Source organism: Psammomys obesus, unplaced genomic scaffold (assembly GCF_907164565.1).
Source record: "Psammomys obesus unplaced genomic scaffold, mPsaObe1.curated_primary_1811, whole genome shotgun sequence".
Taxonomy (NCBI): Eukaryota; Metazoa; Chordata; class Mammalia; order Rodentia; family Muridae; genus Psammomys; species Psammomys obesus.
Window position 1 is genome coordinate 10,619,017 of NW_026596134.1, and position 25,938 is coordinate 10,644,954.

The window sequence follows — 25,938 nt, forward strand, 5'->3', positions numbered from 1 at the left end:
AGCTTCCTGCGTCCCCGGGGAGTGCCGGTGGCTGAAGAAGTCCCCTAGAGCTTCAGCAGCCGGGCTTCTTCCGCAGAGCCCGTCTCTAGGTCAGGATGCTGGGGGGGAGGGGAAATGCTGCACCTCCGGGACCGGCGCGCGCTCTGGCCACCTCGGCCCTTCTAGCAGGCGCCTCGCCTGTGGCCTGCGGTCAGTGTGAACTGCAGGGCGTGGGCCGGCAGGTCTGGCTGTGCCTGACGGGGGTTGGGAGCGGGAGGAATCTCGCACAACGTGGCCCAGAGTAGCTGGGAGACAGGGACCTGCTGGGCTGCAGGAGTCCCCAGCCTCTCCTGGCGGCGCGCGCACCGCGCCGGAGGACACCAGGCCCGCGTCCCAGACTGTCGCCGCTCAGGTACGTGTTCCCGCGAGCCAAGTCCCTTCCTTTTGCCGCGGTCGTGGGTAGCTAGCTTGTCGGGGCCGGGAGAAGCGCGTGGGGGTTCCGCGGCTGGGTTTGGGGTCCTGCTCTGGAGCGCAAGGTCGGGGGTGCAACCGCTGCCTGTGCTCGCCGGGGTGGGCGGGCGGGCGGTAGATGCGGGAGCGGCCGTGCGCAGACGCCTGTGCACCGCAGAGGCGGGCACACCCCCGAACAGCACCGTGTGCGCGCGGTGGACCCGCACAACTGACCGTGACCGAAGCCACCGAGATGCCTGCCCCGGGGCGCTGGCGCCTCCCGGTCCCTCTCCTGGGTCCCGTGGCTCCTTATGCGGTCGTCACCAGGTTTAGCAGCCGCCCCCGCGGCTGGCTCCATGGCCACCTAGTAATTTTATTTTTTCACCCTCAAAAAAGTATGAGACCTCTAACCCTTCATTTCCCCATCCCTGGTGATCTAAAGATTGCACTGGGGTCTTTTTCTTTTCTTTCCTAGTCTAGTCTTCATGGCACTTCCGGCAGGCTCCGGTCACACCTGAGACCCAAACAGTTCCCTTGTCCTTCCTTACCTTCCACTCCGGGAGGGGAAAGCTGTCCCGCCACCAGTCAGCAGGAGCAGTACCAGCACGTGCTGGTCTGAACCCCTAAATCCCCTCTGAGAATCAGATGGCCCAGAGAGAAAGCTGTGTCCCCAGGTCTGGGTGGACAAAAGTGCAACAAGCGCTAAGGGAAACCAGCCTTCCGGGGCTCAGACCCGGGTAAAATGGGCACTGTCTTGGTGCCAGTGTGCCAGAATGGCTTAGGGGATGTCTCGCTGCGAGAGGAGAAGGATACCTGTGGGTGGACGAATCAATTCTAGAGCTTAATGAGGTGACATGGGGCAGTCGATTGCTCTCCCATCTGACACACATCTGGGACAATAGACAAGGAAATGACTTGTTTCATCCCTCCTGCCTCTACCTCTCCACCCAGAGGAGAGTGTCCGAGAGGGAGACGGGGGCGATTCCCGGGCTCAGAGGGCAAGCGGAGCAGGCTATGTATGGTCTGCTTGGAGTTGCCTGCCCAACTCCAGAACTTCATGGCTCATTCAGAGCTACTTCCGTTCCTTAGAGTTTTGGGCTCCTCCTCCTCCTCTTTATTTTTCTTCTTCGCCCTTTATCTCCTACCTGCTCCGCAGTCGGCTACATGCATTCAACACGCTTCCCCAGTGCAAACGCCCTCGTCTCAAGCTTCAGTGGGCCCTTCTCGGAAAGGGGCCTGCCACCACCCTTCAACGAGCAAAGCTCTCACCTCCACAGGGCGGGGGCCAGCTCTGAGAATCCCTCTCTCTGCTGAACCTTCCCATTGAGATGCACAGTGTAGGAAGAGATTTATCCAACAGGGGCTAGAGTCAGACAATTAAACTGGCATCTCCAGGGCCTTAACATCCGAATTTCTGTTTCAGCTAGCTGACCTCAATCAATGTACTTTCCCTTTCTGAACCTAATCTTGCAGGGAAATAAAGATGATAATACCCACCTGACAGAGTCAATAAAATAAAAATAAAAATTAAGTAAGCATTCGAATGAACCCAGTACGTGGTAGACCCTGGTGACACTAATGCTCCTGTTCGCAGCTGCAGCAGAGCAAACCGCTTAAAACGGATGAGCTCAGCCAGGAACAGCCATGGCTTCGGAGGGTGGGAGAGTCTTCTTTAAAGGGTGTGGCCCACGGTAAGGCCACCTATCCTCAGTAGGTGGCCCCACACCTCGGAGTATGTGGGCAGTACAAATGAAATTCAATGGGTGATTAAAAAACAACAACAGCGAGAGAACAAGAAGTTGGGGGAGAGATAGGTAGGTGGGGTGGATTTGGGGGGAGTTGGGGGAAAGAGCAGAAATGAATGTAATCAAAATACATTGTATGAAATTCTCAAAGAACTGATAAGAGGCTCGGGTGACCTCTGCTTGTCGATCAGCTGGCTGGCCCGTCGGCAGGCAACTGGATCGCACATTTGTATAACAAGAGTCTGGTGGCAGCTGTCAACCGGGAGTTCACCTGGGGCCTTGTGGGGGAGGGGGGCTGCTGAGCACCTTCCCGCTCAGCACTTAAATTTCAACAGCAACTATCTGCGGAGTGGGGAGTGGGGGCGGTCCGTTCCTTTAGGCTGGCCTCAGAAGCTGGAACAGTATTGCTTCCACCTGATTCTACTGGCAGGCGACCACAGAGCCCACCAGGATCCAGGGGGGGGCTCCTACTCCCTGCAAGACGGGTATCAAATAGATGGCAGACATCTTAGAGTCAGCACAAGATGGATGAGTCTCCCTTCCCTTCGTGTCTCCTCCTTCTTCCCCACCCCCGCCCTTCTGTCTTTTCACTGTCTGATGTAGCCCAGGCTGGCCTCAAACTAGCTGTGTAATCGAGGATAACTGTGGGCTTCCTGTCTTTGTCTTCCCAGCACTGCAGTGCTAAGGATCGAACCCAGGGCTTTGCACATGCTGGACAAGAGCTGTCTGCTACCTGAGTCAGATCTCCAGCCTCTCTTCCTGACTCCCTCCCTCCCTTCCTTCTGGGTGCCATGAGTTAATTCACCTTGGGCAAAGATGAAGGGTTTCTTCCAGGTGAGGACCAGCAGTGACGCACAAGTCCATTATTAGAGACAGTGTCTCCAGTCCTGAGTCAGGGCTGAGGGCATAGGCATCCTGCTTGGTAGTTTTCCCAGCGTCAGTTTCCCAGGAAATCTCTAAGGCAACAGTCCCCACCTCTGGCAACCTCATGCCTTCAAAACCAAGAGGGAAAAGCTAGAGAAAGAGTCATCTGGATTTAGGGAGAGAGAATTTAGCAGGTGGCCCTGGGTCAGGTGTCATGGGCATCTTCGCGGCTCCCAGTCCCGGGAGAAGTCTGTTTGCTTTCAGGAGAAAATCTGCCGCCTGTGCTTGGAGGACAGTTGTACATCATTGGATCATTAATTGATGGGATGGAGGGCTCAGGGTGGGTAGGCAGGAAGTGCAGGGGGAGAGTGCAGCAGACTTGGGTTGCTATAGCAACCTAAAGGCCTGGGGTTACTCTAGCAGGAGAAGGCTGCCTCAGACAGCTTCCACCTCCTGAGTCCACAGACCCGCCTGGGTTGAGCTGCAAGCTTCTGTTGAGTTGCATATTCACCCAGAGCCAACTACCCACACCTTCAGAATAAAACTTCACTCTCTTCCTGTTCTCTCAGCCACAGACTGTCTGTCTCCCCCAGTCTGTTAGCTTCAGTTTCTGCCACGCCAGACTTCAGGCAGGCTACAGAAGAAGTGCGTGGACTCACTTATTTGATTCAACACTGGATGCACGTTAGTGCACGTTTTTCCTTGGTAGGAGACGAAGCAGACCCAGGTCCTTTGTCACAGAGGGCGCTGTCCGAAGGCTGAGGTGAGAGGCTGAAAATATATCTCAGACGACTGAGGTCTAGCATGCAAGGGGTTGTGGTATCGGACCCCAGCAACACAAAACAGAACAAAAGGAGGATTCGGGCATCCGGAAGTCACCACGCACAGTCCCGTGGCAGACACGGGCAGTCATTAAAATGTATTGAACTTGGCCTTCAGCATGGGTCCCACCACCCCTTGCCAGCAGTGTGCCCCTAGGTCTCGCTTTGGTGGCAGAGCTGGGACGATCGTGTCTTCCCCACAGGGTTGCAGCTGTGAAGAATCCAGCATCTTGCACATGTTAGAAGCTAAAGGAGTCAAAGTACCCATCCCGTGTACCCTCCCTTAGCACTAGCCGGTCGCTGGAACTCTCAGCCACACCTCTTTCTGCGTGAGAGCCCTGGCCCAGCTCTCATGGTCACAATGAGAGAACAGGCTCACCTTTTAGAATCACAGGTCAGCCAGGGAAGGACAAAGAAGTCTCAGAGAAGGATGGAGGGGATGGTGAAGAGTGAAGGAGAGGTTGGCTTGCCTTCTGAGCTCGGGGAGGCCTGTGTAGAGGAGCTGATGTTACAGCTGAGTCAGGAAATTTAGGTGTGAGTCATAACCACCCAGAGCGATTGCTGAAGACACAGCCTCCCAGATTTCATCCCTTAAAGATTGTGTGTGTGTGTGTGTGTGTGTGTGTGTGTGTGTGTGTGTGTCCATAGGTCAGGGAAGGGCATCAGAACTCTGGAGCTGGAGTTACAGGTTGTGAGGAACAAAGACTCCCTATATTAACCCAAAGCATTGAAAGCGAGGCGGCTTGTATTACAGCCTTGCCAACGCTGGCCACCAACCCAAAGAAGTGAGTGGCCAGTACACCAATAAAGGGCAGAGAACAGGGTTAATAAATAACCTGAGCCTCTTCCTCACTGTCCTCGAATGGCTGAGTAATGGGGGGTGGCGGGGAAGGTCTACCATGACGCCTGTCACTTATGCTTCACTCACCGTGAACCATGAGTGGATTTATCTCGACATTTTACATCCTGCTTTTCTTTTAGCTTTTCAGGGACGTGGCCTCTGCAGGTCATGATGAAAACTTGGCTGTTCATAATTTTCTGCTCTAAATGTCTAGTTTGGGTAAGGGTAGCTAGACCAGCAGGCCTTTGCGGGGACCGGAGCTTCATTTGTTGCCGGGCCTCGAGGTAGATTTATTTTGAAAATGGACCGTTATTTTCTTGCATAGATATTTGTGGATACCCAGCTTTCACTGTCATTGTTATTTGTTTATTTTTGATTAAAAATATTTATTTTTATTTTATGTGTATAGTTGCTTTGCCTACATGTATGTGGGCACAGCACTGGTGTGTCTGGTGCACTTGGAGGCCAGACAAGGGTGTCAGATTCCCTGAAACTGGAGTTACAGATGGCTGTAGGAACCGAATCTGGGTCCTCTGGGAGAGCAGCATTTGCTCTTAAGTGCTGAGTCGTCTCTCCAAGGGCCCAGGGTTGTTTTTGTTTGTTTGGTTGGTTGGTTTTTGTTGTTGTTGTGTTCTGAGATGGGGTTTCATTATGTCCACTGTAAGCAGGTGGCTTCGGACTCACAGAGATCCTTTTGTATTTGCCTCCTCACTACTGGGATTAAAGCACGCCCATGTTGCCCAGCAAGACTCTTGCCTTATTACATGGTCTCTGGGATCCAAACTGTGGTCCTCACGACTGCACAATGACGATTGCACAGTGACGATTGCACAGTGACGATTGCACAGTGACAATTGTAGCTTCGTTTCAAGGCTTTAGGCCTTGTCCTAATTCTGGTGGAAATAGAAGGCAACATTCAGGTCTCTTGTCTTCTTTTCCCCAACCCAGAATGTCTAGTTCCTCATCCCAGGGCCTGTGACCATGTTGCCGCTCCAGAGACTTAAGGCGGTGGTTCTCAACCATCCTAATGCTGTGACTCTTTAATACAGCTCCTCATGTTGTGGTGACCCCCAACCAAAAATTTATTTTGTTATTACTTCATAACTGTAACTCTGATACTATTATGAATCGTAATATATATCCGATATGCAGGATATCTACTTTGTGACCCCTGTGAAAGGGCCATTCAACTCTCAAAGGGATCAAGATCCACAGATTGAGAAATGCTGACTTAATGTCCTTACTAGCACTTACTAAGGTGCTGGTAAGGTGACATTAAAATAAAGAGACTTTCTTGCGCCAATTAGGTGGCCATGGTTTGTCACAAGGGTTCCTGAAAATGAAAAATGAGGGAGGAGAAAGAAGACGGGCTGATAGGAACAACGGACAGTCATGTGACGTGGAGAGGGTTCAGTCCACCATTGCAAGTTCTTGAAGGCTGCTCAGTGGCTGCCCCAGGCTCTTCTGGAACCCCCAAGAAGGTGTGGGTGTTGAGCACATTGGGAAGGAGAGAGCCTTAATCTTTGGAGCCATGCTTAATCCACACCTGGCCCCCTTTTGAACCCAAAGCACCACTGGAAATCTAGGTGAGCTATGCAGAGCCGCCTGTAACGTAAGCATTGCTGGATAGCACATGGCTCCTAGGGACAGCTCAGGAGACACTCCCCGCTGTCCACCTGCAGATGGCTGATTACAGGCATTGCTTACATTACCAGAGCCCCCGATGAGACCCCAGACTTCACGCCCTGATCAGCTTCAAACTGATGGTGTAATTTGAGTGCCCCCAACCCCTGATGGTAACAGATAATGATCCTTCACTGTTTGCCAAGTAGATCTGCCCAGCCTTACCTCTTGGGTCAGGAATTTCTAACTCCAGGCTCAGTGTCATCAGTCATCATCATTATTGTCATCATCACCATCATCTCACCGGCTCTTTTTTCAGGACCTACTAAGTGCCAGCCACTTTTCTGGGTCTCATCACCTTGGAGCTTCATGAAGTCAGAAGCATGTATGATTCTCAAGGGCACAGGACGTGGAAATGCTTTACTTGCCCTCCAAGTCTGGGTCAGAGACTCCTCCTACCCTCCATCCTGTGCTGGCCTTCAAGTGGCTTGTTCCCATACGCTAGAGCCCTTATATGTAGACCCCAGGGGCTATTTATGCTGCCGCCCACACTGCCTGGATTTCCAGGGAGATGGGGTAACTAAGGCCTTGTGGCCGGGACGGTGTCTCAGAGTAGAGTTTTGCATCAAAACAAATGGCAGCCAGCAGTTTCCAGAGCCACTGAGGAACATTCACAACTCTTGAGAGGCAGGTTCCAGAAGACGAGTTTTATGCTGTGGCATGACAGGGACAGCTGGGACTCAGTCCAGTGTGGTTCATGGTCCTTCGAAACTGCAGTCACTGCCACAGGGCCAGGGGTCTAGTGGAGAGATGTGCTGAAGCAGGTCTGTAACTCAGCTCTTCCACGGCTTAGGCAGCAGGATCATGAATCCAAGGCCTACATAGTCAAGTTTCAGGTATCTTTAAAAACTAAAGGAGGGGAAAGGAGGGAGGGAAAAGAGTAAAAAGATCCACAGGTGGCAGGTTGGGTCCCACTCAGTCCCTCCGTCTTCCTAGCCCATCCTGCCCTGCCCAGTGGCTTCTCCTCACGTTCTCCTCTTTGGCTGAAGGGCAGGAGCCTGGAGGTAGGGGCAGGGCTATACTTTTCTTGCTGCAGCAGCAGTGTGTGACAGGCTTGCTGCTTTCATATAATTGTAGGTTTTACTGGAGTAAAGGGCAGAGGCTTAGGGGGCCCCTAGGGTTCCTGAGGCCCCTGTGTAGTGTAATCACTGAAGATAACATCTCAGCCCCAAAGAACCCAGCAAGAGCTCTGTTTTCTCTTACCTGGGGCAATTCAGAGGACATAGACTAAGCAAACCCTCTAAAAATATGCCCCAGGCTCACTCAGTGGGTTTGCTGGGGGTGCCTGTTCCAGGTGAAGATTTGTGCATTTGCTAGCACAAATCGTGTTCTTTGGTTGTCCTGGATGGGCTTCATGATGCCATTACTGGTTCCTAAGGTGTGCAAGGTAATGGTGTGGGTGCCGTGTCTGTGTGTCCTGCTAAGCCTGGCCGTGCTGCAGGGAGGGTCAGAGCTGCTCTCTGTGACCTGGCATGAACTGGGGGGGGGGGGGGCAGTAAGGCAGTCACCCTCCCTCTCCCGTGTGACATCATGGAAAGCCAAGTACACTCCCGACCTCAGGCGTAACATCTGACTCTAGCAGATGGCTGCCCCAGAACACGTGGCAGTCTTGCTGTAACCTGAGACCTCCAATTAGCAATTAACGTAGGTGACAGTTGAAGAAGGTCTGTTGCGTGCTGGCATCTCTTGGAAGGACCCTCAGCTAACACTGTCGCATACAGGTCTATAGCAGCGCTCTCCCTGGAGAAGACAGCTCCCAGACATAGTGATATCGGGTCCCCTGGGCCCTCGGGGTGTGGTGTGCTCAGGCTGCAGGTGTATCCTGTGATGGGCTTCCAAGGACCATCCTTTGGAAGGAGACCAACCAAGAGAACAGATCCCTGATGTCAGCCTCAGGCTTCAGACACAGCTCAGTCACCCTTTAGGATGCTTCACGCATCCTTCCGTCTCCATGCAGAGCCTCTGGCCCTTGGGGCCCAAGTTTCCCCACTTGTAACTTAGGGGCTGGACTGGAGAACTTTCTACAGCTTGGCTGGTGTAGTGCGGTGGGTAAGTGAATGCAACAGGGTTTCACAAAGGCTCCCAGGGGTGAGAAGAGTTCACAGGCTGGGGTGCTGCATTTGGTCCATGCTTGAGGCCACACACACTGCCCAGAGCTTTGACCCTGACTCCATTCCCCTGTGGGCGTATAGGGAAGGTCCCATTTGCCCACCCATTTTAGCGTTGACCAGGAAACTTTGCAAAACACGGAGGCTCAGCCAATTTAATTAGGCTTGGGAGGAAGCCTAGCGCGCATACATCTATAAAATATGTGTTCTAAAGTGTTCTCTGACAAATGTGACCGAGGCTGAGACCCACTGTCGTTCTGCATTCTGCTTCCTCTCTCCGGGTGTCCTGTCCGGGAGCTGCTGGGAAAGATGAAGCAGAGTCCGGTGGGGTCCGATCTTTATTCCATGGTGAGCCTTGGGGAGTGGGAAGGGGTTTTCGGGGTGAATGCATTTCTTTGGCTGTGGCTGGCGATGCCCTGTTTACATCCAGGTGCCGGCTATGACTACCTGTGACTACCTTGGGAGTTGGGGGTCTCCGGGTTACATGCGCCAGGATGTGTAGGCTCAGAGCAGGGAGGGAGCGATTTCTGGGGTTTGAAATTGCTCCTCTTCACCTGTTCCATGCCAGTCCCCCTGGTGGCACGGTCCGTGTGCCCCACAACCCACTAACCCAGATGTCAGTTGCTAGGAGGAAGGGCTTGAGGCCAGGAATGCAAACATCTGGTTTTCCTGTCTATACCATTTGCCAGTTTGTTCTTCCTCTGAGAGCCCCAAGTCAGCAACTGCAGTACAGACCTGAGGGGCTCCAGTGAGAACTCCAGGAGCGGGGTTCAATGTTCTGTGTCTCCGGGTGCCTAGCATGTGCCTGAGGTGGTGATAGCTAGAATTAGGGTACCTGGCTCTGAGCCCCCACTCCAGGGCACCTGTCTCGTGCCAAGTCTCCGTGTTTTCCCCACGGCTGCTCCCTGACGCCACCTGGAGCACGTGAAAAGCCTAAGAGGATGGAGGGTGTGTGGAAGGATCCGCCACCCGAATGCATCCTCCTGCAGGCGGGAGGTTCCTCGGCAACCGCCCAGCCTGACACCAGATTGGAGTTCACATGATTCTGCCTCAGCTCGGGAACGGGTAGCCTCCAGCTGGGGATTTTCTAGATGAGCTGGGAGGTTTTTCTGCAGGAATTGAGAGACGGAGGAGGGCACTTCCCTGTGCAGGGTTGTCCAGGTGCTGACAAGTTGAGCCGTGGAAGCACAGCTGGTTGAGGTTTGAGGGTAGAGCCTCGCTGGCTGGGTGGAATCAAGAGCTGGCCAGAGGACTCCCCGGGGGTGCTGAGGCTGGACCTCACTGCTGCTCCCCCTCTGACCCTCCTCAACTGGCTGTGGACATTTTGCTGCCTTCCTGTGCCTTTCCAGGAGGCTTCTGAAACAGCCAGTCAGTGTGGGTATGGGACTGGATAGTTTCCAGACTGACCCACTTGTGGGACAGAAATCAAGTTAATAGCTCAAGACCTGTGCTTAGAAGAAATGAAATAGATGAGAAAATAGCAGCATGAATGACAAGCATCAGGTAAGCTTTGTGTGGGGAGTTTATTTCTCAGTCCACGTGTGAGTGTGTGTGTGTGTGTGTGTGTGTGTGTGTGTGTGTGTGTGTGTATTTCTCCCAAGTGTATTTCTTACTATTGTTTGTGGTTTATTTTTGTTGTTTCTCAAGGCAGCAGTTGGGTGCCTGGCTTCTTTTGCGCTGCATTCAGGTCCATCCAGACTTACTGTGTAAGCTTCAGGAACTGGTTCAGCCTCCCTGGGCTTCAGGTTCTGGGAAATGGGTTAGCAATGCCAGCCCCACCCAGCTTACAGGGATTTGGGAAGGCTTTGAAACTGTTACAGGACCTTAGAAATGAAACTCTATTGTCTTTGTCACTGCAGAAGTGAGACTATTTGGGGTAAAGGTGGGAAGAGGGGGAAAAATACTTGATTTTTATCCTTTCCCAGGGGATGGGGGAATTCCTCTGAAGCCTGCCTTCGTACTTGCTGGATAGCCTAGTTTCTCTGGAAACAGCTTGTGTAAATGTCTGGATGGTCGGCCACCTGAGGGAAGAAAACCAGGCAGACAGGAAATCGCCGGTGCTGTGGACTGAGGCTGTGAGCAGTCCCTGGCACAGGGGACTCTGAGTGCATGCTAGTGTGGCAGGCGGAAGAATGGGTGCTGGGGGAGAGAGTTCTTCATGAGCCAGGAGACAGCCAGCTCTTCAGCTCTGCCTCCCACCTGGAGGCAGCTTCTCTCAGAGACATTCTTCTTCCCTGTGAGGGCGCCATGTATCCTGGTCATTAAAGCCCTGGGTGGCTTCTACTCCAATTCACATGTGTATAAGGATCTGCCTCTAGGTGCTGAGTCACTTTGCATACAGTTCTTCTCAGTTTTGTTTTGTTTTGTTTTTTCAGCTAGAGGGTAAGGAGCTGTTTCTACTGCTTTCTCCATTTCCCTACACTGTGGGAGATCAGGGACCGGGTGCATAGTAGGTAAGCCTAGTGAAGCACTCTCCAGGAGCAGAAGGCTAGCCCACAGCAAAGCCTACTGGCTCCGTGGTGACATCTGCGAGGCCTGGAGGCTGAAGCTGGTTGCTCGGCCGTGATCCTTGACAACGGTCAGAAAGTGATGTGTAATGGAAAGTCAGGCCAAAGTTTAAAGCCTGACCTGCCATATCCCAGCTGTGGGATTTCCAGGCGGATGGCCCATCTCTGATCCTTGGGGTTCTCGTTGGAAAGGTGGAATGAATGGCCAGAACTGTACCTGGCTAGGGAGGCTACACAGCCATGCCTCAGCTTTTCCTCTTTAAAACACATTGATGTCCAAGATGTTATTTAGTTTTTGAGTATGAAAGCTCTTCTGGATTCCAGGCAGGGAAAGGACAGTCGTTGGAGGGCATTGCTTCCACTGGGGGCTTCATCCTCAGAAGTGGCATGAGGGCGAGGTACTCATCTTCTCCCTCATGCATTTGAAGGCATGCACACATTTTCCACAGGCAGAAATTCCCAACTCTTCGAGCAGCCCTTTCCTCTTAGCCTTAGTCTGACTGTCACTGCTCAGGAAGGCTTTCCTCACTGCATTAGGCTACCTCTAGGGAAATCCCACAAAATCTTGTGCTCATCCTATACATTTTCTTCATTGATCTGTTCTTCATGGGTATAAAATGAAGTGGGCTGTTAGGGCCAGCATACAGTGTAGTACCTTCCATACAATGGACATTCAGTGACTACTCTAGGAAGAATGTTGGGATGGATAGACACAGGTGGTTGGTTGAGTGGATGGATGGGTGTATGGATGATGGATGGACAGATGAATGATTGATGTATATGTGGATGAATGATAGATGGATGAATGGATGGATGATGGATAGATGCTGAATGGATGGATGGATGATAAATAGATAGATGGATAATGGATGCATAGATGGACAGATGATGGATGGACAGATGTTGGATAGGTGATGGATAGATGATCAATTCAATGGATAGATGGATGGATGGATGGATGGATGGATGGATGGATAGTAGGTTCGTGTTGCATAGGGGATGGATAAGTGACTGAGTGAGTGAATGGGTGAGTGGGTGCATGATTGGACAACCGGTGTATGGCTTGGTTAGATTTGTGTTTTGGAAGATGTCTTTTAGGTGATGAGTTACAGGCACGAACCTGACTTCACTCAGTTGCACTGACTTCAGGAAGGAAGTCTTGATCAAGCCAGTGTTAGGTGCTGGCGAGAGAAAGGAAGAGAGGAGAGATGCTTTCAAACATGTAGGTGTTGAAAATTCTACAAGTTGGCAGAAGTTGATGGAGGAAGCCAAGGGCCATCCATTTGCAGTGAATAACTGGGCAAGTGGGGGACATCTTTTCTAAAAACAGATTAGTGGACAAAATGTTAGACCAAGCGTGGACCCTATGGAGCATGTCCTGTGAGGTGGCAGGAGTGGTCTAGGCAGCCTTTAGCTGAGGGAGGGCCCTGGGAGCCATCAGCATGTAATGGGACTAGAATTGTGGAAAGCATGTATAGAATAACAAGAGCGAGCCAACACTGGAATATATGTGTGAGAAAAGCCCTCGCACCCAGATACTGCTTCTCTTGGCAAGGATCAGTGCATGTAGCCTCCCTGACTTGTGGGCTTGGAGGTTCCCTGGGGGCTGGAGCTCTTTCTCGTTTTATTTGAATCCCTCACGTATGTAGCCTGGCCCCGTGAACAGTGTGCATGTTCCATAGATACCTGTTCCATGAAACCTGGGAGCACTGGACTGTTGGGCAAGCTGTCTCCTTGCACCCGAGTTACCTTATGTCCTAGACAGAAACAAAAACAGGGTTGTGAAGGTGGAACCAGAATACAGAAGCGGAATGCTGATGAAGTGACCTTAATAAAACAAACCATTTGCAAGCTAAAGGAGTAGGGCACAGGAGCACCTGCAGTCACAGCCCACGAGGGACCCTGGAGACCCTGAAGCAGTTTAGGAATGGCCGGGGCCTGTGCCCTCGTTCCTGCTAGCTTTTCAGTCTCTTCCGGCTGCCCCTGCTGTGAAAGGAGGCATGCTCAGAATCGGAGCCCATGACCTTCTAGACTCCTCTGATGCCTCACTACTCAAAAGTGGGACCCATGGTACAGCCACCCCTGCGCCTTCTGCTTCTCCCAGGGGCTTGTTTGAGACGGAGATTTTCACGTGCCTCCATGTCTTAAAGCTCCAGTGGATTCCAAGGCAGACAGTGCAAGAACTGTTGTTCTTTTTGCTCCAAAGTGACCGTGGGAGGTGCCTCAACCTAACTGTCCTCAGTGCTGCCTCTTGGCTCTGTAGGCTTGAACATTTCTGACTTTGATTGCCAGAAGCAGCTTATTGCTGGCTTGCAAAGAGGAAGCTGCAAACCTCACCCCACCCTACACCACACGTCCATGCACTCACCACTGGTAAACAACAGACGTGGGGCCTGGTGACTATCAGGGAATTTCCAAGACCTGACAGGACATGTTTTAAAGAAGGAGGCTTCGTCTGCTCTGGTCTGTGGAAGCCTGGGGCCTGTGCCTCCCTGCCCCTTTCTTTTCCATTTCGTGTGTGCCTGTTGTGCCTGCATGTGTGTGCGTCTGCATCTGTGTGTGTTGTGTGTGTATGTGTGTGTATCTATGTGTGTCTGTCTGTCTGCCTGAATGTTGAGGCCCAAGGTTGATGTCAGGAAGCATCCCCAGTCATCTTCCTCTTTAACTTATTGAAGTAACGTCTGTAAATCAAACACGGGGTCCCTGAAATGGCCAGCCAGCTTGTTCCACGGACACCCCCCCCCCCCATCTCTGCTCGTTAGGCCTAGAATTACAGGTGGTTTGCCCTGCCCACCTGACATTTATGTGTGTTCCAGGGGGTCTGAACTCTGACACTAACACTTGCACGGCACATGTGTGAAGGTCGGGGACAGCTTGTCTCCTTCCACCGTTTGGGCCGAGGGGCTTGAACTCAGGCCATTAGTCTTGGTGTCAAGTGCCTGTACCAGCTGAGCCATCTCGCCGGTCCCAGTCTCCCCTGTAAAACGCCACTTTCCTGACCTGGAAAATGAGAAACGACTCTTACCTAGTCATCGAAGAAGTCCCTAAATAGTCCACACTGCTGGAGGACATCAGGAAAAGGCCTCTGCTGTGCTGAAATTGTCATCCCTGGGGAAATTGGACATCGATAGGCACACAAGTTAAAAAAAAAAAAATAAGACATAAATCTGAAAAGTTTGTGAAGTAATCAGACAGGATAATGAGACGGAGACAGGTGTGTGTGTGTGTGCGCGCTCACTCGCATGCATTTATGTGTGTGTGTGTGTGTGTTGTGTGTACACGCATGCTCGAGGTGGGTACCAGGAGAGTGGTGTCCAGGAAGTGACAGTCCCCAGGTCTCTAGCAGAGAAGGAGCAGGTGCTCTGGTCAGGTGGGTGCGGAGTGGTCAGGTGAGTGAGGAGAAGAGCTTTAGGAAGGAGCGGCTAGGCAAGACCCTGGGACAGGGGCTGAGGCACAAGAGGCCGGCTGCGTGGCCTCGAGGTGGGGGTGGCAGCAAGGTTGGGGGGTGGGCCTAGTGGGTCTGGTGAGAGTGTTTGATTTTTACTCTAAGTGTGAAAGAGGCTGCTTCTAAGTGTGAAAAGCAAGAGATGATTTGAGATGCTTCTCCAGAGGATGGCTATGACTGTTGCGGGCCTGCGTGGGAGGGTTGAGCCTGTGTGGGAGGGCTGGGATAGGGTTGGGTAGAGGCAAGAGGAGGCAGCGAGGAGAGCTAGGGTAAAAGGGTGGAGAGGGGCTGGAGGTGCTTCTGAGGAAAGAAGTTGGTTAGAGTGAGAGAGGGGAGGAACTTGGGTGGGGGAGGGGCTGGGCTTCTATGAGTTAGTGGGGATTGGAATCCAGGTGAGAGAAAGGAAGACTGCACCAGACCCATCTCCTGCTCCTTTAAAAACGCTTGAGAATTCTGCTCTCTTTATCCAGGAAGAGTGATTATAAAGTGGTCTTCTTTATCCTAAGGGCAAACATCCAACACCCCCAGCAGATGCTTAAAACCACACACGTGTAGAACTGACTTCTGTTTACACCGTGAGTTACCAAACATGTACGTACCTAGGATACAGCGTAATTTATATATTGGACTTAGGAAGACGTGAGCAGCAACTGGTAATACGGTAGAATGATTACATTCGTATGCTGTAACGAATTTATGGGAATATGGGTTTTTTTTCTCTTTCAAATATAATTTTGTTTTTAGACAGAAATTTACTATGTAATTAGCCCAAGTTTGTCTTGAACTCACAGTGATCCTCCTGCCTCTGCCTTATAATGGTTGAGATTATAGATAGGTGAACATGAGCCACCACCCCCACATATCTGTTAAAAAAAATATGTATGTATGTATGTATGTATGTATGTATGTATGTATGTATGTTGGTGGTGTTTGTTTATCATTGTTTACCGGGTCTTGCTCTGTGGCCCAAACTGGCATCAAAACCTCCTACATCAGCTTCTCAAGTTCAAAATATATCAGGGTGCTGTACTCACCCATCTTTTTCCCCTCTCAACCACAGTTAACCTTGGGTAGCTGAGTCAGGGATATGGAAACCACAGGTCAGAGAGGGTGACTGCACAGCTGTCTACAAGACTGAGTGTGACTTCAGAGAAACCCCCCGTGTTAGTCCTCAAGGACCCTGGGACTGAACTGCGGGGTCCAGATTCCTCTGGGTCCCTTCCCAGTAGATTGGGCCAGCTCCTCTGCCTGTCTGTGCTCTAGGTACCAAGGCAAGAGGTAGGAGGTGCTGGTGGGGCTTAGAGCAGGGATTAAGGAGAGGAGCAGGCTTTCGGGAGAGCTGCAGGGACCTGGAGTCTTGTGATCTGCTGAGACTTGGTCATGGTCTCTTGGGGGTTTGTTTCCCTCTGGAGCCCAGCTAGCCCTCAGCTCTCTGAAGAGAGCACAAAGGCCAGGATTGATCTGCAGGCAGCACGCAGCATGCAGCAGCTTAACTTAGACTTTCCAACCAGGTAGACTGTAGGTTCTCAAGGGAAAGGAAAATCAGTTCTTGCCTGGGGATAGACTGGAAAAAAAATCTAAAGATTTTTTTTATTGCTGCCTCACCTTCCAGATGACCTCAGTATAAACACACAGGAGACCTGTGACGGTAAATTTCATCAGGAGACAGCAAATACTGTACCTCAGAAAGCTTCTTCAAGGAATAAAACGCAAAACAGGCTCAAAAGTGCCAGTTTGCCAGGGCAGATGGCACGTGCTGTCACCCTAACACTGAGGAAGGAGGTTTGTGAGTTTGACACCAGTCCGTGCTACGTGGGGAGAAATGTTCAAAAATAAGAATAGTAATAAAGTCCAAAAAGAAGAAAGGTGATGGTGTAGGTGGCCCGTGAGACTTTCCAGCTGAGAAGGGTTAAATCAATAGAAGAGTTCAAGCCTTTACTGTTTTGATATGTTAGTTCATCAGATACACTGGCAGCAACACGTGTCACTCTACCCTTAGACCCGTGATTGTGCTCTGGAGTTCCCTTTGTTAAACTCTCAGTGTGGCGAAAGTCTCACACACTTGGTGAAGAGGCGCAGCATCTTTGAGCCCCTCTTTTGCCCCTGACAGACATGGCAGCCTCCCTTCCCCCCGCTTTGCTCCCAACAAGCTTTGCCACGCAGCCCCCGTCTGTCATCTGGTGTGGTCTGATACTGACCAAAAAGGGAAGGTGTTTATAATCCCCAAATTCCAGATGAGGAAACTGAGGCTCAGAAAAAGGTTAATGACTCAGATGTAGGCAAGTGCCCGGCCCTGGTGTGACCTTTGCTTCTTTTGATCCCTAATCCTGAGCCTTGTCCAAGGCCCATCGAGGAGATGGGAGAGGTAACGTGGGAACTCTGGCAGGGCCCTGTGATGAGAAACTGTCCTTTATTCCTTGCCATAGCACAGAAGGACATGGACCAGGGCACAGTTTGCCTGCTGCGCTGTGTAGAGGTCCCTGGAATGGCTGTGGCCTCATTGTTTGGCCTAGTTACCACAGTCCTTCATTGTTGGACTGTTATTGCTATGTGAGATGATGGAGCCCTCACACTGTGCTCACGTTTAAAATACTCTCGCCGCCAGTCTCCTTCGGAGAGCCAGGCTGAGCTATGCTCCTCGGATCACCTCCTCACCTCCCTTGCTTGCAATGAGGGAGCAGAAAATAAATAAATAAGGGACAGGAGAAAATAAAAGGAAGCCAGTGCTGGGGAGCCGTAAGCCGCAGCTCAGTGTTTGGGCATGTGTCGTTCGGCTGCACTGGGGTGGCTTGGCTGGTACGGCTTCCAAATGGATGCAGCATAGAGAACAGGGCCTCACAAACAGTTAAGTGGTAGCTGTGATTATTCAAAGCCTTTTCCACCTTGATTTGTAGGGGTTTGCCTAACCACCTGTGACGCCCACATTTTGATACACTTGTGTCACCTTCTATAAACAAGATGGCAAGAGAGAGACTGACTCTATCTCCAAGCCCATGAGGGGTAAGGCCCCTTCTGGCCCAAAGATGGGGAACATCACTACGGAAAACTCCTCCCTAACCTGCCCCATCGACCACACCATCCACCAGACGCTGGCCCCGGTGGTCTATGTGACGGTGCTGGTGGTGGGCTTCCCAGCCAACTGCCTGTCCCTCTACTTCGGCTACCTGCAGATCAAGGCCCGGAATGAGCTGGGAGTGTACCTGTGTAACCTGACCATTGCAGACCTGTTTTATATCTGCTCGCTGCCCTTCTGGCTGCAGTACGTACTCCAGCACGACAACTGGTCCCACGGTGACCTGTCCTGCCAGGTGTGTGGAATCCTCCTCTACGAGAACATCTACATCAGCGTCGGCTTCCTCTGCTGCATCTCCATCGACCGCTACCTGGCGGTGGCCCACCCCTTCCGATTCCACCAGTTCCGTACGCTGAAGGCGGCCGTGGGTGTCAGCGTGCTCATCTGGGCCAAAGAGCTGCTGACCAGCATCTACTTCCTCAAACACAAGGAGGTCATTGAGGACGAAGACCAGCACCGAGTCTGCTTTGAGCATTACCCCATCCAGGCTTGGCAGCGTAGCATCAACTACTACCGCTTCCTGGTGGGGTTTCTCTTCCCCATCTGCCTGCTGCTGGCCTCCTACCAGGGCATCTTGCGCGCCGTGCGCCGCAGCCACGGCACGCAGAAGAGCCGCAAGGACCAGATTCAGCGTCTGGTGCTCAGCACCGTGGTCATCTTCCTGGCTTGCTTCCTGCCCTACCACGTGCTGCTGCTGGTGCGCAGCGTCTGGGAGGCCAGCTGTGAGTTTGCTAAGAGCGTCTTCAACATCTACCACTTCTCCCTCCTCCTCACCAGCTTCAACTGTGTAGCTGACCCGGTGCTGTACTGCTTCGTCAGCGAGACCACTCACAGGGACCTAGCCCGCCTCCGAGGAGCCTGCTTAGCCTTCCTCACCTGCTCCAGGACAAGCAGGGGCAGGGAGGCCTACCCTCTGGGTGCCCCTGAGGCCTCTGGGAAAAGTGGGGCCCAGGGTGAGGAGCCTGAGTTGTTAACTAAGCTCCACTCAGCCTTCCAGACCCCTAACTCGCTGGGAGTGGGGGGACCTCCCACAGTTGGGTTGGCCTAGCTTGTGTGGCCCGTGTGTGCGGCTAAGCTAAGCCTATGCTTTCATCAACAGGCCTTGTGGTCTGGAGCTTGCATGGTGGCCGTCTCCCACTTTGCCATGTACGGGTGCCTCTTTCCTCGGGAAGGAACCCTGGGTCTTTGGCCACTGCCAGGTCCCTCTGGCCCCTGGAAGTCTACTCTGTGTGCTAAGCCAGGGCACAGCTGAGTGCGAGGATGAGCCCTGGCTTCTCTCATGTTCTCCGATGCTTCCTGGGCTACAGGTGGGAGGGAGTCAGAATCTTCACTTCCGGGAGGTTTGCAAAGAGCAGCTGGGCTGGGGTGTGGAGGAGGAGGAGGAACCTGGGTGTTCGCCTGCCAAGCCTTCCAGTGCTGCTGTCATCACGGATGATGCCAGCTCAAATGTGCTGTGGTCTTGTGTGACACAGGAAGCTGTATTGTCACCATCAGTGCTTGAGTTCGCCTTTAACCTAGTCTAGAACGAAAGACTGGTTAAGATGATGAACCGGGCGGGGGTTGGGGCATGGGTGTGGATGGGACAACAGCAGATTTGCCACAATGCCAGACCCATCTCACTTTTACAGTGCTAGTCAGACAGATTCCTCAAACCCAAGGGCTGATGGACAGATGCCAGGGGCCCTTTAAAATGTCATATAAAGCTCAGGAAGAGAACTTGGGCCTGAAGCTGTGTCCCTAGCCAAGTTCCAGACACAGGCTTTTCTTAATTAGCTTTTTGTTTCCATCTGACCAGAATGTAATCCCCGAGAGCCTGAGGGAAAAGAGGGAGAATATAAAAATGGCAGGGTGTCTATGGCAACTGTGTGCCAAGACACTGATACTAGGATCATGTGACTGCTGTCAGTAGCTCCTGCCCCTCTCCCCACACATGATAGAGCATCCAGCAGCCTTTGAGAGGAGTGTTACAGTTTCCCAGAGTTCCTAGGTATACCTAAAGTAACAAAATGCACACATTGTCATGGCTTTTGATACAGGTTTAGACTCAAGGTCTACTCTGGTGTAAATAGTTCCTGTGGGAGAGTTGGCAGAGATGGCTGCATGCCAGAAAGACCCATACCTACCCTAGCCTAGGACCTTCGGGCAATGGTGATAGCTGACTGTTCTGTGTCTCTTCATTCCACAGTATTTCCCCCTATTTGACCTGAAATTCTGGATCCCCACTGGCTTGGACTGGAACAGGCTGAGCCCAGCTCCCCTACTACGGGGAGCTGTATTGTTGTATTGTCTTCTCTCTTAGGCCGATTATCCCTGTGTTGGACTGTGAGGTTTGGGTTCATGTAGTGTGACTCCAGTCTGCAAATAAAATGAAGTAGCCAATCACAGCAGAGTGTGTGCAGTCCTTCCGGGAAGGGACGCCGCCCACACTAAGGGAGACCCAAAGTGTCTTTGAAAGACCCCAAACAGTCAGGAAGATCCAGAGGTTGACCTTGGAGAAAACTCAAGGCAACCTGGGGGATGCCCTTGGGCACCTAACAAGTGGTCAAGCCCAAGCCGTTGTGGCAAGGGTTACGCATCAGTGCAGCACGCTGTCACACATCTACCCTGGGCGCATCTGTACAGGATGTTGTTGCAAATCCTTTTGAGGATGAGGCCCAGCCCTGTGGTTTGGGGAATGCCACACCCTCTGTCTTTGACCACACAGGACTGTGTATGCTGAGTAGCTGCCCCCGGCCACGAGGGTGAGCCCCCATCAGACCAGGAGAAGGGCCTATTGCCTTCTTCTCTCCAGAACCAATCAGTTCTGTTTGGAGACGCCCTCCTTGTTTGTTGGCAACCTCTGTCTGCCGGGCCATCCCGTCAGCAGTGGCAGACTCTGTTTATCACGAAGGATTGCTCACATCCTACTGAAACATAAATTTGATTTTGACCACTTAATCCCCCCGTGGGTCAGGCTCCAGGAGTCATGGAGTGTTATGGAAGAATAGAGTTTTTCTTCCAAGCAGACTAAGCCAGGACACTATTGAGGATTAATCCTGCTTTCTCTCCTAAGAGAAGGGCTGGGAGGAAAAGCCCATCTGCTTTGGACTGAAGGTGATAGAAAGCCATTAAGATTCCTTTCTTACTCCCCAGTGTTGCTTGGTGAGACAGGACTCATCTTCCTGTTTACACACACTGGACTGTGGGTTGGCCCGAGAGAGTGGGAGAAAGCTTCAGTACAGAACTCATCTCCATCTGTTGCTCTCCAACAGCTCGGGTATTCTCGAGAAAGCTGGAATCTGGCCCAACTGCCTTATGCACCGGGGGATGGAGTCTTCACTTCCGGAACCCATCTGGTCTCAGTGTCCAGGGCTCTGGCGGATGTCAGTCCCGTTCTCTCTCAGTTAGCAGCCATCATAGGAATAGTGCTGTAGGAGACATTCGCTATCTGTGCTGGGGTATGCCGGAGAGGTCTCAATACCCAGCTTCCTCACTTGCAAAGTACCTTTTCTGGGTCCCTCAGTCCAGTCTCTCCGAAGGCACTGGCAGTGACAGCCAACTCACTCCTATGCAGTCAGGCCATTCCAGGAGCACCCTAAATTCCAGGGACCCTGATGCATCACTTTATCTACTGTTCCTGATGGGATGTAGCCCCCTGGGGACTGCTGTTGGAAGAAACTTCTTGGGGATGAATCTTCCACCTCAGGTTAGGCAAAGCAAGATTAAATTGGAGCAGTAAGTAACTCCCATCCAAATCACACAGCTGTGAAGCAAGGGGGGCGGGGCAAGAGTGTATCTCACAGTTAGCCTTGGCTTCAATCTCTAGCCCCAAACAATAAAAATAACAACGATAAACATAAAAGATGAGTACAGGTTTATTTTATGTTCGTAGGGTATGCAGTGAAGAGGGCCTAAGAATATGGCTTAATCAGGAAAGCGCTTTCTGTGTAAGCATGGAAACTGAGGTCAATCTCTAGAACCCACATTAAAAAAAAAAAAAAAAGCCAGCACTTGGGAGGCAAAGGCAGGTGGATCTCTGTGATTTTGAGGCCAGCCTGGTCTACATGGTGAATTCCAGGAGAGCCAGGGCTGCATGGTGAGACCCTGTCTCAAAACAACAACAAACTAAAAATCCCATAAAACAACAATGAAACCCAGCCAGGCAGGCTCCGATGGTTACATTTGTAATCCCAGGTCACCACAGACCTGGGGCTTGCTGGCCAGCTAGGCTAGCTGAATCAGCAAGCTCCAGGTTCGGGAAAAGACCCTAGTTCAAAAAAACAAAAACAAAAACAAAAACAAACAAACAAAAAAAACACAAAGGAAGTGGAGAACAATTACAGAAGGCATCCAACACCAAGCCTTGCTTCTCACACTCACGAGGGTGTGCCCGCACCTACACTTGTACACACACACACACACACAAACACACAGACACTCCAGTGAGGGGCTGCTTTCTGGCAAGTCTTTTCCCAAGTGAGGACAGCAATTCCAGACTCCTCTGTTACTGTAAAGAATGACAGAAACTGGGCACAGTGGCAAATGCCTGTGACCCCAGCACTCAGGAGAAAGAGGCAGGCTGATCTCTGTGAGTCTGCGGCCAGCTTGGACTACAAAGTGAGTCCGGAAGAGCCAAAACTACAGAGAGAAACCCTGTCTCAAAACAAAACAAAACAAACAGCAACAACAAAAAAGAAGAGAGGTAGAGACAAGCTGCTGCTGCCTCCTCCGGGAAGAGTTAACCCAGCTGTGCAGTTCAGGAAGATGGGGAGCGCTCCTAGGAAGATGTACCCATCCTAACCCACACTAAAGAGATAAGAGGGATAATTATCTCTTTAAAGAGATACTGTACTTTCTCTTCCCAGAATTCCTGTCTCCCAGCACAGTCCCTAAGAGCATCCCGGAGGTCCAGCTGGCTCTGCTGCTATCCCTTCTGAGTCCAGACTCACAAAGAAACAGCTTTCCCTTTTCCTTCTTTTCTGTCTTTCTTTCAGATACTGACCAGCACCAAATAATTCATTTTCTGGTACTTTTGGCTTCTTTTTTTTTTTACTCTTTTCCCCTTGTCTTGTCCATTTTCCCTCTCTAGGCACCTACTGAGATTTACAGATTCCCTGTCATGGAGGTTCCTTTTAAGCTCCAAAGCAATCAAGCTTCCATTTGAGTCCATTCTTGAATTATTTTATCAACAAGACTAAGAACCCTAAGAAGGAACTCCAATTTCTCAGGCATCATCTGTCAATCATGAAAGGACATCCCAGAATTTTCCAGTAGCAGTTCCATAATTGCTGGATTTCCCCTGCCCATCTACACAGGTAGGAGAAGTGTAAAGAGAACCCCACATGCAATAATGGCCAAATATGGAAGTGTTTGATAGGCCTGTTACTCATATTCCATTAGCCTGATCCTGGTCACATGGGCCCCAGCAGCAAGGGAGGCTGGGCAATGTAGTTTTTCTAGGTGACAAGAAGAGAGGTGAAATTGGTGAGGGTCTGGCCAATCTGACCAACAGTTCAAATCACCTCAGCTTAGGTCTTAAGCTGTTCATCTGAATGAAATCTACTTCTTCAAATGTGATATCTGGATCGGAACCTACATGAAATCATCTGCCTTGCCCCAAGGACCATATTCCTGTCCTTCTGTACTTCTGGCAAGCACATCATATCACTGATATAGAGAAAATACAGTTCTCTAATAAGCCACACATTCTCCATCTTGTTTAGAGAGCAGTGAACTTCATGGAGAGGCTGGCAGAAGCCATATGTAATGGGCAGGAAGTAGCAGATGCAATAGGCTGGGCCAACTTGGGATTGACAGGCAATGGGAAACAAGAAGTGACCTCAGAGTAGTGCCTTTGTAAACTGAGCAACAGGGGGTCAATTGTGCAGAGGACATCTAGGGACTAAGGAGCTGGCCTACCTATCAAGCATGCTACCTTCGTGAGCAGGTCACCAGCTTGCTTGTGAATACCACCTGTGTGTCCTGTGTACTATTTCCCAGGATCCTTCTCTATGGCATCCTGAAAAACCCACAGATTCCACAGCCTGAGATTGGATGCCACTAGGCCCACCTCTCACCCTGGGTGACAGACACCATCGTTCCCCGCAGGCCATCTCTTGTTCTCCTGTCACTGACTTTCTGCAGGTGGTAGCCATCACAGACATAAACACAGACCTTTCTCCTGAGAATAGACAAGACTAGGACAAGGTCTGAGTGAGAATCACAGTGTGGAATGGAAAAGCTTTAAAACCAGGTCCTGGAAGGCGGCGCAATGACAGCCCTTGACTCAGGGAGGGATTTCCCCCGCCTTCCCTTGTACCTCAGCCTAAGCTGTAAGGACCAAGTCTACATCCACGTGTGGGGGATGACATTTGGGTGTCCCGCTAATAGTCATAAAGCCGTTCTGCCATCTCTGAACGTAAGTGGGCCTTAGCCTTTTCCTTAAATAGCTCATTCACTTCCCCATGCATTTCTTCACGGAGCAAGAATAACTCATGACGCCGTGGCTCCTCAGCTCACACAGTGCCGGGGCAGAATTCTGCTGTACTTTTTGGGAGAGCCAAATCCATGACTATCTTCTCCGAAACATGAATCATAAGATTGTTGGCAGCTTTTCCGTAGTGACCGTGGTAACTCAGGTAGTCCTCTATTTTATTTTATTTTTGTTTAATTGTCAGGGTATTTTCTTTATCAGAGTACCTCATGGTGTGGTGTTCGCTGAGCCGAGAGGTCTCAGGTGGAGGACTGGCCCTCATTTTGAGTGTCTTCCCACAGCACAAGCATAGAGTCCTGCAGGTATGAACCCTGTGGGTGTGAACCCTGGCCAGGAGAGCAAGCAGAGAGCAGACAGTAGAAGCTCATACTAAAATGGCTTTTCTTTTTGCACTTAGACTTTATTGGAGTGTGAAATCTCTACCATGGGCTCCTTCTTCACAATGAATGCCCCTTGAAGAACCACACAAGCCATGTTTAAAGAAATGCAACAGCTCTTGGCAGACTCACACAAGATGTCATGACTAAGCATATAACGGGGCGTGGTCAGCGGCTCAGTTTCTGATTTTGCTGAGAAAATTGGGCGTGGAGGTTGTGAAAGATCGGGGTGAGCTCATCTGCCTGAGCCCTGGGCAGGTCTGACTCACCTTTGGTCTCTACTGGCAAAAATGGCTTCCTGCCCATAGAAAGAGGGCAAGGAGTCTGGCCAGGGCTAGGAGTAAGATGGAAAGTATGAGTTTCATAAACTCATATTAAAGAGGCGAATGGGGGTGAGGGACAGTGGGATGTGAAGGCGGGAGGGTGTTGTGGGAGAACCGTTCAAATTGTAAGCGGATCACCACTAGAAAAAGAAAGCAGTTTCAGAGGTATAAGTGTTTTGCTGCTGCTGGTGCTGAGTGTTAAAACACAGTGTTTTAACCCAACACTCCAGGTGTGGGCACTCTATCCTTCTTCCGTTAGCCCAGGCCATGGTGATGCTTTTTTTGGTTTTTTATTTTTTTAAAGGCAGGGTTTCTCTGTGTAACCCTGGCTGTCCCAGAACTTGCTCTGTAGCCCAGGCTGGCCTCAAACTCAGAGATCTGTGAGCCTCTGCCCCCTGAGTACTGGAGCACTGGGATGAGAGGCCTGTGCCATCACTGCCTGGCTGATGCTCATTCTTACACTCTGCCTTACAGTTAACTGCACACAAATTATCCCTTTTTGTTTGGTTGTTTTTTTTTGGGGGGGGGGTTTCAAGACAGGGTTTCTCTGTGTAGCTTGGCTCCCCTGGACTTGCTTTGCAGACCAGGCTGGCCTCGAACTCAGAGCAATCTGCCTGCCTCTGCCTCCCTGAGTGCTGGGACCACAGGCGTGCGCCACTGCGCCCTACCCACAAGTTATCTCTTAAGTAGCAGGCAAAAAGATTCTCAGAGCAGACCGTAAGGGTGGCCTGCAGACACTAGGGTGAAGAACAGTTAGAGCGATGCCTCTGGGACTCCTGCCTAGACACAGGCTAGCCATCAGGTGGGGACTTTGTACACGGACAGCACAGTTGGTCATGGACGCCCTGTGGCGGCGTCAACCAGCTTCTGGATCATCTCGGCATGAACACCATGGAAAGGCAGCCCATCTACTTCCATGCCCACGATGCCCGAGACTCCACTCCGGACTTGGTTCTGTACCAAGATGTCCAACATTTTTTCTTCCTGGAAGGAAAAACAGAGATGAAGATGAGACAGAAGTCGTGTAGGGAGAGCGAGGGACAAATGAATACATCTCTGAGTGGAAAAGGAGCTTTGGTCGTGAGGTCTCACCATCTCTTCCTCTCTATTCCTCTATCCTCTGTCTATCTCTCCCTGTTTTTTTCTCCCTGCTTTTTTTTTTTATTCCCTTCCTCCTTCTCCTCCTCCTCCTCCTCTCCTCCTCCTCCTCCTCCTCCTCCTCCTCCTCCTCCTCCTCCTCCTCCTCCTAC

At 51.2% G+C, this 25,938-nt stretch overlaps 2 protein-coding genes across 5 annotated transcripts in view; one reads left to right on the forward strand and one right to left on the reverse strand.

Moving 5' to 3' along the window:
* The first annotated feature begins 138 nt into the window (after positions 1-138).
* Positions 139-19,889, forward strand: Gpr68 (G protein-coupled receptor 68). The gene is made up of 2 exons (XM_055593027.1): positions 139-391; positions 17,338-19,889. The coding sequence occupies exon 2, from the start codon at positions 17,437-17,439 to the stop codon at positions 18,562-18,564; it is 1,128 nt and encodes a 375-aa protein (XP_055449002.1). The 5' UTR covers positions 139-391; positions 17,338-17,436; the 3' UTR covers positions 18,565-19,889.
* A 4,003-nt stretch (positions 19,890-23,892) lies between these two features.
* Dglucy (D-glutamate cyclase) overlaps positions 23,893-25,938 on the reverse strand; it is a 77,503-nt gene continuing 75,457 nt past the window's right edge. For 3 of the 4 annotated variants that reach the window (XM_055593026.1, XM_055593024.1, XM_055593025.1), the window contains one exon: positions 23,894-25,672. In XM_055593026.1, coding sequence (XP_055449001.1) covers positions 25,523-25,672 — 150 coding nt within the window. In that variant the 3' untranslated portion in view covers positions 23,894-25,522. Of the gene's footprint in view, positions 25,673-25,938 lie in introns of all 4 variants that reach the window. The other variant, XM_055593023.1, reaches the window with a different exon arrangement.

Excerpts from the sequence above, each read along its gene's own strand:
- Gpr68 (XM_055593027.1), top strand. The coding sequence starts at position 17,437 with ATGAGGGGTAAGGCCCCTTCTGGCCCAAAGATGGGGAACATCACTACG.